Source organism: Cebidichthys violaceus, unplaced genomic scaffold (genome assembly GCF_023349555.1).
Source record: "Cebidichthys violaceus isolate CVI_PGR_0920_01 unplaced genomic scaffold, fCebVio1.0.p SCAF_7, whole genome shotgun sequence".
Classification (NCBI taxonomy): domain Eukaryota; kingdom Metazoa; phylum Chordata; class Actinopteri; order Perciformes; family Stichaeidae; genus Cebidichthys; species Cebidichthys violaceus.
The window spans coordinates 16826454-16838318 of record NW_027176927.1 but is presented as its reverse complement, the minus strand read 5'-3'; the positions used below and the strand labels follow the sequence as shown (position 1 = coordinate 16838318).

General features: G+C 46.2%; 1 protein-coding gene across 1 annotated transcript in view; it reads left to right on the top strand.

The window, feature by feature from the left end:
- The first annotated feature begins 642 nt into the window (after window positions 1–642).
- LOC137890842 (RNA-binding motif, single-stranded-interacting protein 3-like) overlaps window positions 643–11865 on the top strand; it is a 106369-nt gene continuing 95146 nt past the window's right edge. Inside the window, exon 1 of the mRNA XM_068735107.1 lies at window positions 643–2029. Coding sequence (XP_068591208.1) covers window positions 1955–2029 — 75 coding nt within the window. The 5' untranslated portion in view covers window positions 643–1954. The remainder of the gene's footprint in view (window positions 2030–11865) is intronic.

Below are 11865 nucleotides of genomic sequence, written 5' to 3'. Positions count from 1 at the left end.
CAGTGGGTCACTGTGCCACACAACCACTGAACTACATACACACTCTACGTCGGGCCCTCCGCTGGTCATGTGTGAAGGTCATTCAAGCATGTGTGCGTGCATGTGTTTTTATGTGGGTTGTGCCAGCTGATGTATGATGAAATATGATCCGATAATGGCCCAACGTAAAATGGAAAATATGACGATTATGTTGCTTGGTTTACTTTAGAAGACAGCTTGAATTGTGCAAAATGTGCCATTGCTGCGCCTACGGAGTGCCAGTAGGGGGGCCCCCTCTGTTTCCAAATTATACTTGCGTGTATCCTCATCTCACCCATAACCCCAGCTCCTGCTCCTCATGCTCCCTCACCAGCTCCTGCTCCTCATGCTCCCTCCCCAGCTCCTGCTCCTCATGCTCCCTCCCCAGCTCCGTCTTCCTGCCAGCAGAACAGCCCATCTCTGTCTTTTTCTCTCAGTTTCTATTGAGTGCACACACACACACACACACACACACACACACACACACACACACACACACACACACACACACACACACACACACACACACACGAGGGCAGGACCAGCCCCTCCCACTGGTCTATAGTTCCATGAAAAACACAGAGGGAGAGAGACTCAGACAGAAGAGGGGGAGAGAGAGAGGGAAGGAGGAGCATAGCTGCGCTGAAGCCGAGCCCCTCTATGCTTCAGCACGCAGAGTGGAGCAGACGGCAACAGCCACACCAACACACTCCACACACCACCGCCACCGCCACCACCACCACCACCACACAGACACTGTGACGGCTGCCAGGCGCAGTGGGAAGCAAGCCGTCAGGGAGAGAGCTTGAGAAGAAAGAGAGGGATCGCAGAGGGGAAGAGAAGAAAAGAGTTGGAGGAGGCACCTTGTGGATCAGAGGGGATTTTCCTCCTGTGCGAGTGCGCTCCTGGATAGGACTATCTGCTTCTTCCCGAGCGAGAGGAGTTTTTAACCGAGGCTTCTTTCTTTTTTTGCTCATCCTCCACGCCGGGCTCCAGCGGTATCTACCTATCTATCCCCGGAGCTTAACAAAACAGGGAGGGAGTGAGAGAGAGAGTGAGAATAAAGGCAGTCACAGCTTCAGCTCAAGACCACCCTCTCTCCTCCTCCTCCTCCTCCTCTTCGCTCTCTCTAGCTCCACATCCAGGCGTGAGTTCATCGCTGATTTCACTGTCTTTTGAGGATAGAGCAGAGGACAGCGCGTGTTCTCCAGGACACAGCTGAGCTCCCGGTGGGATCAGGGTCTCGTCTGGTGTGTGTGTGTGTGTGTGTGTGTGTGTGTGAAAGAGAGAGGGAGCGAGAACCAGACGCGGAAACCGATACACAGGAAGAAGAGAGACGAGAGTAAGAGACGCCGGAGAGCAAATTGAGGGGCATGTTCAGGGCAGCAGGGACGAAGAGTCGGTCTGATTTTTAGAGTGGAGAGTGCAAGGAACCGGCAACCGGATCCTATCCATTCCTCCCTCCTCCTCCTTCTCCTCATCGTCCTTTTCTTCTTCCCTCTCCTTTTACCCTCTCTCTGTCCTGCTCTTCAATTCCCCCTATTGTTTCCGGTGTTGCCTCCGACTAACCTTTTTTTAAAATACCTTCCTTTCCTCCCCTCCTTCTCACCAAACCCTTTTTTTGTTGTTGCTGCCACTCCGGATTCTCCCTGTCTCTCTTTCTGGGCCTGTCTCTCTTTGTGAGGTTCCCTGTGAGCTCCCAGACAAGTAGACTGACTAAAATCCCCAAGTGCTATCTGTCCTCCTGTCCCTCCCTTCCTCCGTGTGTTTATCACACACACACACTCCTTAGTAAGAGGACGACGTTCTCTCTCTGCGTCCTCCACTCTTCGAAGCAGTCGTCCGAAGGATCCAGGCCGGCCCGCTCGGAGTGAACGTACCTCACCTGCGAGCCTCTATCTCCAGCCTCCAGGACCTTCAATTGGATTCCAGCTACATGGGAAAACGTTTGGAGCAGCAGCAAATGTACCCCCACTACACCTACTACTACCCCCACTATCTCCAGACCAAGGTAGGATGGTCCGCCACGTTGACCTATTTTACCACACTCTAAACTCATTGGGAATAAACGTGTTAGCGCGTTGAAAATACACATCCGCTTATCATCCTGTAGCTGTCTTACAACCATCTTGCCAACCTTTGATTAACTCTTATCTTCTCTATCTGCCGCCTCTTTAAATCTCCTTCCCAATCAGTACCGGATCAAGACAAAAGACAAGTGTATGATTTGAATGTAATTCTTACCTCAATTAATGTCGAATTCCTTAATCGACCCACCAAGACCCCAAAAGGGATCTGTCAAAAGACCAACATTTGTTTGATAAAGCCGCAAGATAGATGCTGAAATTGCCTCTCACGACAGCTTGCTAAATGACACCGTGGCCCCCTCTCCCCCCCCTCTCCCCCCTCTCCCCCCGAGCAGGGACGTGTTGGTGTCACTCAGCTTTCCCATCCACACAGAGACCTGACCCCATCCTCCCCCCTCCGACCCCACCAGCTCCAAGTTCAAGTTCGGGGCATGAGGCCCACCCTTCCCTCAGCCCATGTTTTCTCTCCTACTTTGTCGCTCTCCCGCTCTGTCACTCCAACCTCCCCCCACCCCCCAAACCCCCCCTTCTACCCCTCCCTTCACTGGCCACCCCCCAGGCTATACTCACCCATGATACCAGGCTGTAGACGTGATTGATGGAACCTGATACACTCATCCGTTCATCAAGGGTACAGAAAGCAGAGGTTTTGTTTTCTTTGTTCTTTCGCTATATTCCTACTTTTCTTACCCACACACAGCATGCATACACAGAGCCACACACACGAGATATTTCTACCTCCAAGAACAGGAAAATGGATCGCTAAGGCCTGATCGATGGCTCCTGCATCATATCGCCATTCCCTTTGTCTGCTGTGATTCATTTGTTTTTCTTTCGTGTGATAGTAAGTGTGAGGAGTTGGCGGGTTTTGCTGCAATATTTAGTAAATGTGTGCGTGTCAGTAGGCAAGAGAGATGGAGAGAGATGCAAAGATAAAAGTGTAGGAGTGGGACGCTGTGAGAGTGGAGAGATCATGTTATTGGGTGGACACGGTGTGGGAAGAACAGGTAAAAGAACTAGGCCAATAGCAGCACATCTAGTACAATTGTGAGGTCCTAAATACTGTGATTTGAACAAATGCACACATGGGTAGGGTTGTCTTGATCAAGTTTCTGTTCCTTGATTCTAATCCGAAACCCAAAGATTACAAGAGGATGTTTGGCTGCTTTTGTTTTCTAATTTAAAATAGTTCTACATGGAAGACGTTTTCACAGCCCGTTAACGTTTTATAACACATGCCTCCCTGCCACGAGTTGTGGGTAATGTTCACAGCAATGACAGATGAAAGCTGGCAGAGACAGAGCACATTGAGATCCAATAAACAAGGAATTTAAATCTAGAGAGCTGATGCTGATCAACCAAACATTGGCTGAAATCAATCTGCCAGATCAGATCTGGACATTTCTAATTGGGGATAGACAGGTTGCAGTTTTGACATGATTATACTGTTCAAATGAAAATATATACTTTATTCATTGGCAGCTCCACTGCAGCAGCTCTTCAACTTAAGTTCACTAAATAAGATTAATATTTCCAATTAACTGCAGGATATTCTTGCGGAGGACACGTGCAGATCGCATTTGCGGCACGTCGACGTTCCAGACGTAGTTGTCGATCTCGGAGCTGCACGCGCTCACATCTGGGCCCTGTCTGATGCTCTCCAGAATGTGCTCAAGATGAGCAATCGGACTGTCTGTTAGTGCACATCTGTGACTCGGTTGTTGCAAACCAACATTTCCAGTGACGAGCACGCCTTTCTGTTAGCTTGTCTGGGAGAGTAAATGCTTGTCTGCTACTGGATAATATAAAGTGTGTTGTTTCTAAATGTTCTTTTAATGAAAAAAAAACTAACTCCTTAGGATCTATATGGTAATTTCTTCTCTGTAAAAGTGTTCTTTTGTTTAACAGAATTAAATGGCAAAACACAATTCATCTTCTTGATATATTTTCTTTTTTTCCCCTTAAAGTTTGACAGCCTGTGGGTTTTTTTTGGAGCATTTTTCATCATTTATTTTGTGGTTGCATTAATACTGCATATCTAAATGGTACAAAAACAATGGTTGTGATTGATTCATAATGAACTTAAAAGGAAATCTTATTTAACTTTCTAATCAGCCCCGTCGGTGAATCAAGGAGCATCTAATCGCTGCGTGCTTCGTAGGTTTGATGCTCGCGATGTTACGCCGTACGTACGTTAGATTAACTTCAACATTTGACGGGCGTCTGTCACGCCGCTTTATGTGTGCAGATGTCACTGTGTCACACTGCTGTTCTTTGATTTATCTATCGGTTCAAGGTCACCTAATTTCTCTGAAGTATCTGCAACAGGCATCTGGCCCAGACCATCTCTTGATTCCTTGCACTCCATCCATCCCTGCCTCCTATCAGCCCTCCCTCTGTCCCTCTGCTGTCAAGGTCAAATCAAATTGGATCCTACCCTCCCCAGTGTTTCCTGTCGACGGTGCCTGGATGTATGTGTGTGTGTGTGTGTATGTGTGTGTGTTCGCATATCTATCCATGTATGAATAAAACCAGCGTCTGTATTTTCAGCTTTGTTTCCGTGACTGTACATGAGCCTGAAACTTACTTGTCTGTCAACGCGCGTGTGAGCGATGATTGAATATATTTGCTTGTGTGTGTGTGTGTGTGTGTGTGTGTGTGTGTGTGTGTGTGTGTGTGTGTGTGTGTGTGTGTGTGTGTGTGTGTGTGTGTGTGTGGCCTCTGAACAGTGACTCCTTCTGACCCCGTCCTCGGTGCAGCTTGCTGTCATTAAAGCTGTAGCGGGTCCCAGAGGAGCAGTTCTGTGTGTGTGTGTGTGTGTGTGTGTGTGTGTGTGTGTGTGTGTGTGTTTCAGAGGCCCCATAGAATAGTTCAGTTATATGCCTATATGGACCTTGACAACAAGCCAGTGTTTGATCAGCCTGTGCTGCTCTCTGACATCAAGTGAGGTGTGTGTGTGTGTGTGTGTGTGTGTGTGTGTGTGTGGGTGTAAATGTTGTTGGGTGTGAATGTAGGTGTGCAGGTAGTTTTCAGACTCTTTGTGTACAATGGACAAGAGCAGACAAAGACTTACTGGTTGTATTTATTGTGTGGCCTCCTTTTTTAGCTCTTTCTCACACTCCCATTTCTCCCCCTCTCTCTCTCTCTCTCTCTCTCTCTCTCTCTCTCTCTCTCTCTCTGTCTCTCTGTCTCTTTCTCACTCTCTCTCTGTCTCTCTGTCTCTGTCTCTCTTTCTCTCTTTCTCAGTCTCTCTTTCTCTCTCTCTCTCTCTCTCTCTCTCTCTCTCTCTCTCTCTCTCTCTCTCTCTCTCTCTCTCTCTCTCTCTCTCTTCTTTCTTTCTCTCTCTGTCTCTGTCTCTTTCTCTCTCTCTCTCTGTCTCTTTCTCTCTCTCTCTCTCTGTCTCTGTCTCTCTCTCTGTCTCTCCCTGTCTCTGTATCGCTCTCTCTTTTTCTCTCTCTCTCTCTGTCTCTGTCTCTCTCTCTTTTTCTCTCTCTCTCTCTGTCTCTCTCTCTCTCTCTCTCTCTCTCTCTCTCTCTCTCTCTCTCTCTCTCTCTCTGATCTGATTGGAGATGTAAATGGCCCCTTATTAATCTTTATTCCAGCGAGTGCAGGCTCTCCTGTGGAAATCAATCATTTGTGTGTGTGTGTGTGTGTGTGTGTGTGTGTGTGTGTGCGTGCGCCGCCTTCACTCTCTTCCAATAGCAATCTTTAGACACAAGACACGCTCTCTCTCACCACCTTCACACAAAGGCAGTTATGAAATGACTAGCTTTTACTAGCAATGCTTAGCCAGATGACAAAGTGTGCGTAAATGTGCGGCTATTAAACAAGAGAACTGCTCCTGCTCTGCCTCCATAATGGGTTATCGGTACAGTTAGTGTACATTAGCAGTGGGGCAGGAAGGGACAGCATGCCCTCTTATGTGAGCCTAGCGCCGCTTAATCACGGCTGTAAGAGGGTCTGAAGGGATCGGGGGGGGGGGGGGGGGCGTGGCGTGGCTGCATTGTGGGTGATTTGTTAAACATGTTTAGGATTTGCTTGCCTCTGTGAGCTGGTTTCAGTCGGAGTACTGTTGATGCCCATTCTGTGGCATGGAAGGTTCGCTCATCTGCTGAAGGCATTTCTTTTCACTCTTTCCAGGAAAATCCAGTCTGTGAAATCCCTAATTGGACCAAATGAAAGTGCAAAACAAATTAGCGTAGCTTGTGATTGTTGCTGTGACATTTTGAGCGTTTCCCTGTGGTTGGGGTGGAATGTGTCATAACAGCAATAATAAAATCAAACATGTTGCCTTTTTTTTTAAATGTGGAAGAGTGGCATCCATGACATGAAGCTCTGATAATCAGAAGGTATATTTATGTTTAGGTGACGCATCTTCTCCTCATGTTTCCATTTCTCTTAGTTCAAGCATTATTTGCTCTGACTTTGTAGTGATTTTATGTCTCTCTCTTTATGCTTTTATGAACCTTTATTTGCAACTTGCACTGTTCAGGACATTTTGCATGTGACGTGTACGCATTTTAATCTTTTTTGCGTCTAATGTATTGCCCCGTTCTCGTTCCCAACTTGCCACATACATACTTGTGGAGCACATGCTCTGAGAGCCTAATGTTGCCGAAACACGCGGCGTGTTATTCCTGCCATGTGGTGATACCAGGCTGTTGTATGTATAGATGGTTGAGCCTCTGAATGTAGTAGCGCTGTTCAGCTTTTGAATCTTTCCTGGCTGCCGCCGATGACGATGACGATGAGTGACTGAGGCTGTGAATCTTTGATGATAATCGTTAAGAGTGAGATGAGAGAGAAGCAGAAAAGTTGCATTATCAACCAGCCGATCATTAGTTTGCTGCAGAACAGTGTGCTAATATGCTCAGTGGCGCACGAGGAGCTTTAATTAGGGTAATGAGAAACATCATTCGGCTGATATCAAAGTAGTGGCACGCCCGGACGTCTAAATAGAATATTCCATCCTTCAAAAAATGAGATTTTCACATTCAATTACGCTCCGTTACAGTCGGCGCTCCATGAATGTGGTCAGCTTTTGGCTGAGCTGCTATGAGTGAACATCATGAAGATAGGAGGGACATAGAGATCATAGAGATCCGCATGTGCAAAGGGCTTCACTTTTACACTGAGCTGATCTTTCTGTCCTCCCTTTACTATCGCATCCTTCCTTGTTTCCTTGTTTCCTTCCAATCTTCTTTTCCGCGTCTTGTCGAACATAAAATACTTTGCTTTAGCAGAAACGGCGACCATAAATTATGCAGCACACATCACACACACATCACACACACACACACACACACACACACACACACACAGAAACTGAATAATGTGTGTAGTGCGGTGTGCAAAGTAAACAGAGGGTATAGGTTTTATAGCGTTGCATGCATTCTGCTCATGCCCTGTTTCTCCTCACACATCTGCCCGCCTGCATCAGTCGTAGTTTTACAAGCGACAGTGTTATCACGCGCTCGTTGTTTAACGCCGAGCTCTGCTGTTTGGATCTCAGAGCTCTGCTCTTGATAGCATCATGTGCCAAATGTAGAGAATGTAGAAAAGCCTTATGTTGCCTTCTTCTAATGCCCTACCCAACACTCTCGCTCCCTCCTTTCCCTGCTTTCTCTCTCTCTCTCTCTCTCTCTCTCTCTCTCTCTCTCTCTCTCTCTCTCTCTCTCTCCTCTACCATCTGTTCAGTTTGCCAGGCCTGGGTAGTTTTTACTGCTTAAAAGGGACTCTCCTAACCACCCATATATGTCCATTTATTATTCTCCGTGGGCTGTTCTATTCTTGTCCCAGTACAGTAGCGGACGGCGACCCGTGCCTCGCTGTGTCGAATAGGAGTGAAAAAGCTTAAGCGGGTCAGCGCATGCACTGAGGGGTGAGAGAGGCTCACCCCTGCCAGTTTTGTAATAGAAAATATGTGGAGGAGGGAGAAAGAAAGGTGGAAAAAAAGAAGCGATGTGAAGGAGAGCAGAGTGAGATGTATCAGGAGGAGAACAGATGGCACTAGCAAAAGGAATTTGAAATAAGAGATAGAGATCCAAGGGGAAATACAGAGCGGCGCAGTGAAGGAGACAGAAGTTGTCGGCCGGGTCAGGGAATAATAGTGCTGCTGCATTTTTAATAGTTTGCCACTTTGTAGCGACCCTTGTCTAATGGATTCGCTGCCTCTTGAAAGCTCCTGTCAGGGCCCTCTACCTCCAGCCGGGGGTTTTGGGGACCAAAATATCTCATTGGGCTGAACCGCCACAGGCCACGCTAACCTTGCACAATTGCCGCAACCCCACCTCCAGAACCCCGTCGGCCCATTCAAAGCTTTAAATAACTACCGTTGCAGGCTTGCAACTCTCGTGTAGTCCAACGATTACTGCGCGACATTTACTGAAAATGTAACACTGTGCAGGATGTCTGTAGTGGAATTAACTGTTTAATGACTTAAAATGCTGATGCCTTCTTTAAGAAAAGTGCTCAAGGCCATCTTTTACATGTCTAAATGTCATTTTAATGGAAAATCATATAACGTTGCCCTTTGTTTTCACTCTCCTGTCTTTCTTTGTCGTCTTTGGAACCCTGTTTCTTTGAGCTGAGACATGATGCCCCACTGACACTTCTCACTAGCAATTAACTCTGCTAGAAGATTCTGTTGGCACCTGGTCTGGGGGGCAGGACCAAAGCATTTCATGTAAATAGATCGTCCCCCATACGACGTCCCTGCCTCCAACAGTTACACCACGGAATAGTCCCTCACACTTCCTGCTTGAATGTGTAAAGGTCTAATATTGTCTGGCAGCAAACCTAATCCCAGTAAGTACGCAGATGTTTTGGCAAATCATGTTTAGAGCTAAATGAACTCACAGGAAGCAGCAACTGAAACACTGAGGGCTTAAAGAAATCCATTACTCAGGCTGATTTCACAACTCTTTGAGATGTACACTTGTGGTGCGCCGGCTTTTAAGACGCCGTGCTAAGTGCCTGACAAAGACTTTATCTCGGGATGAAAAGGGAGAGACAAAGAGCACAAGCTCTAGCTGCTAGCTATTTTTACTGTGTGTGTGTGTGTGTGTGTGTGTGTGTGTGTGTGTGTGTGTGTGTGTGTGTGTGTGTGTGTGTGTGTGTGTGTGTGTGTGTGTGTGTGTGTGTGTGTGTGTGTGTGTAGAGGGCCCATGGCCGTGAATCTGATCGACTTTCTAGAGATAGAAAAATATTTAGTGTAGCTTTCACAAATCTCTGCATTATATGGACTGGCCTTTAAACTATACAGTGCATGTTCAGAGTCCTCGCATCCATTCATTATGAGAGCCGTGTTTAACATTCCGAGTGTTGGCGCAGTTAGCTGCAAGCCGCCGCCTTTTGGAGGCTTTAGATATTCATCTAAGTGCATGTACTTGATATTCAAGGACATAGTTGGGCACCGCCAGCGTTTTCAGTGTTTCTCTGGCCCAGCAGTCTAATAGCTCTATCTAAATTACTATTCATTATGTAAGTATGATGTAGGTGTGATGAATGGTTGGATCAAGTGCCTTTCAGTCTGAGCAAGCAAGTCATAAAGTGCGAGATGCTGAATGAACCGTTTGTGTTGCCCGTCATTATGGTGTTGAATATGTTCGATGTCTTATTTTACGACTGGACCCTGAACATCACATGTGTAAAAGTAAAAGAAAATTGGTTGACCTGTTGAGCCGCCGTTGACCCTCCGTGCCGTCACAGACCCTGTGATTGTGAAGGTATTATCTCCCTCCTACATTTACACATTGATCCAGTGTAATCAGGATGCTTGGCTTGTTTCCTGATAAATAAGATTGTATTTTGTAATGAAAGCCGGCGATATCGTAGTACACTATCTTGTTCAGAACGTAACAACATCTATTAGTCATCTGTAATGAATTCAGCATTTAATTAGCCCACATCATCCTGCTCTGTTGCCTGGGGTACAAATATGTTGGGACGGAAAATATCTATAAAGCTGATGTTTCAATTGTTTACATGTAAACAAATGAACATCTCGTGGGGCGTTTCTACATTCTATTCAGACCGTTTCTTCTTTGTATGTAAACAAGAAATAATATATTTTGTGTTCACAGACCGAATGTATCTATATAATTGAAAATATTCATCTCTCCGATCATTATTTGCATACAAACTGCGCATTAAATGTCATTATTACCATCAACATAGGGGTTTGGTCGGCGTGTTTCCTATTAGCATTTTGTGCGTTGGTGGGCGAGTGATCCCTCCACCAGGGACCAGGGACATAATTGAAAGAATGGCCTGAGGGATTTCCCCCCCGCATGTTGTTCCTTATCCTACTCAGATGTTGCTTCCTTCTCTCTCTCTCCTCTCTCTTTTCCTATCTCACTCTGCCTCCTCTCCTTGTATCTTTTACTCTTTCTATTTTTGTCCCAGAGCACTGCAGGTCAGACGTGTTGAAGGAATATATTCCACCCCTGAATACATTTGTTAGCGTGAATTAATCTTAAACAGTCATATTGTCAGTTACCCGTCTCTCTTCTGCTACTTCAGTGTCTTCACATCTCACAGAATGACTTTTCTAATACCCTCCAACAAAGTGGATCTTTTGAATCCATCCATTTGTGGAGAGCGGGGAGTAATAAGGCTAGTGGTAGCTGCAGTGAAGAGAGTCCGGCTCTTCAGCAGAGACAATGTGAAAATGACTGTGATTATCTTTGTGCCGCATATCGTGGAAGAAAGCCTCCTCTTGGGGACTCGATGGCATGAGCCTGGACATGTTTCACCTTCCTCTGGCAATTGGTAGGCCACACCTGGTACCTGTAAACACATGCAGGTCATGTGTACCAACAGCGATGCCTGTAAATGTGACTGTGCGCGTTACATACATACCATTTCACACACACTATAGTTTCCTTGACATCTCTATTCCAAAAGGTTCACAGTGCATGAGTACAATCCCCGTGAATTACAATAGATATGCTGCACTACTGTAATCGTTTCTATAGAAAGGACTATACGTATATAGTTACACGTGAAGGAGTTACTCTGTAGCAACCAAGCAATGCTAAGCAGGCATTATTCATGGGAAAAAAAAGCTACTTTTTCTTTTCAGAAACACAGATCTTGCAAAGCCGTTGCCTCTGCAAACGTCGGGCTCACCTCGATCTCCTGCCTCCATCACAGTCTGTTTATTAACGAAACAAGACAGACCTCCCCGGCGCTGCTCATATCACAAAGTAAATAAATCCGTGCAGTGTTGTGATACTGCTATCAACGGATGTAATCTGACGCTGAAACACAAGTCAAAACCCACACCCGAGGTTTCGGCAACGGGACTCGAGCCCTCGTGTTGACTATACATCTAGCTGGAGCCCTGAGGGTTAGATTTAGGCTGAACACGGTGAAATGTAGTCACAGCGCTCATTGCAACGTCCCTGTACTTTACACACAAGCTAAATCCCACAATAATGTCCTGCTATGTACAGGGATTTCTCAACCAAAGTCTTTTCTGGGCCAAATAACTGCGGGACACCAGGACTGTAATGTGCACCAGTGCGTGTGCATCTGTTTGACTGCTTATAGTCGTGTTTGCTGGAGACTTTTGCCTGCACTGAAGGAAAGCTGCCCCCTCCGAGCCCCATTAAAGTTGTCAACAAAGTGCAAAAATTGGTAACCTGAAAGATGAAATGTGTGGCACATATAATAAATAAAAAAAACCTCCATCTGCCAAGATTTCAGAGAAGCATTCAAGCGATAAGCATCAAATCCAGAACGCACTACATCAACG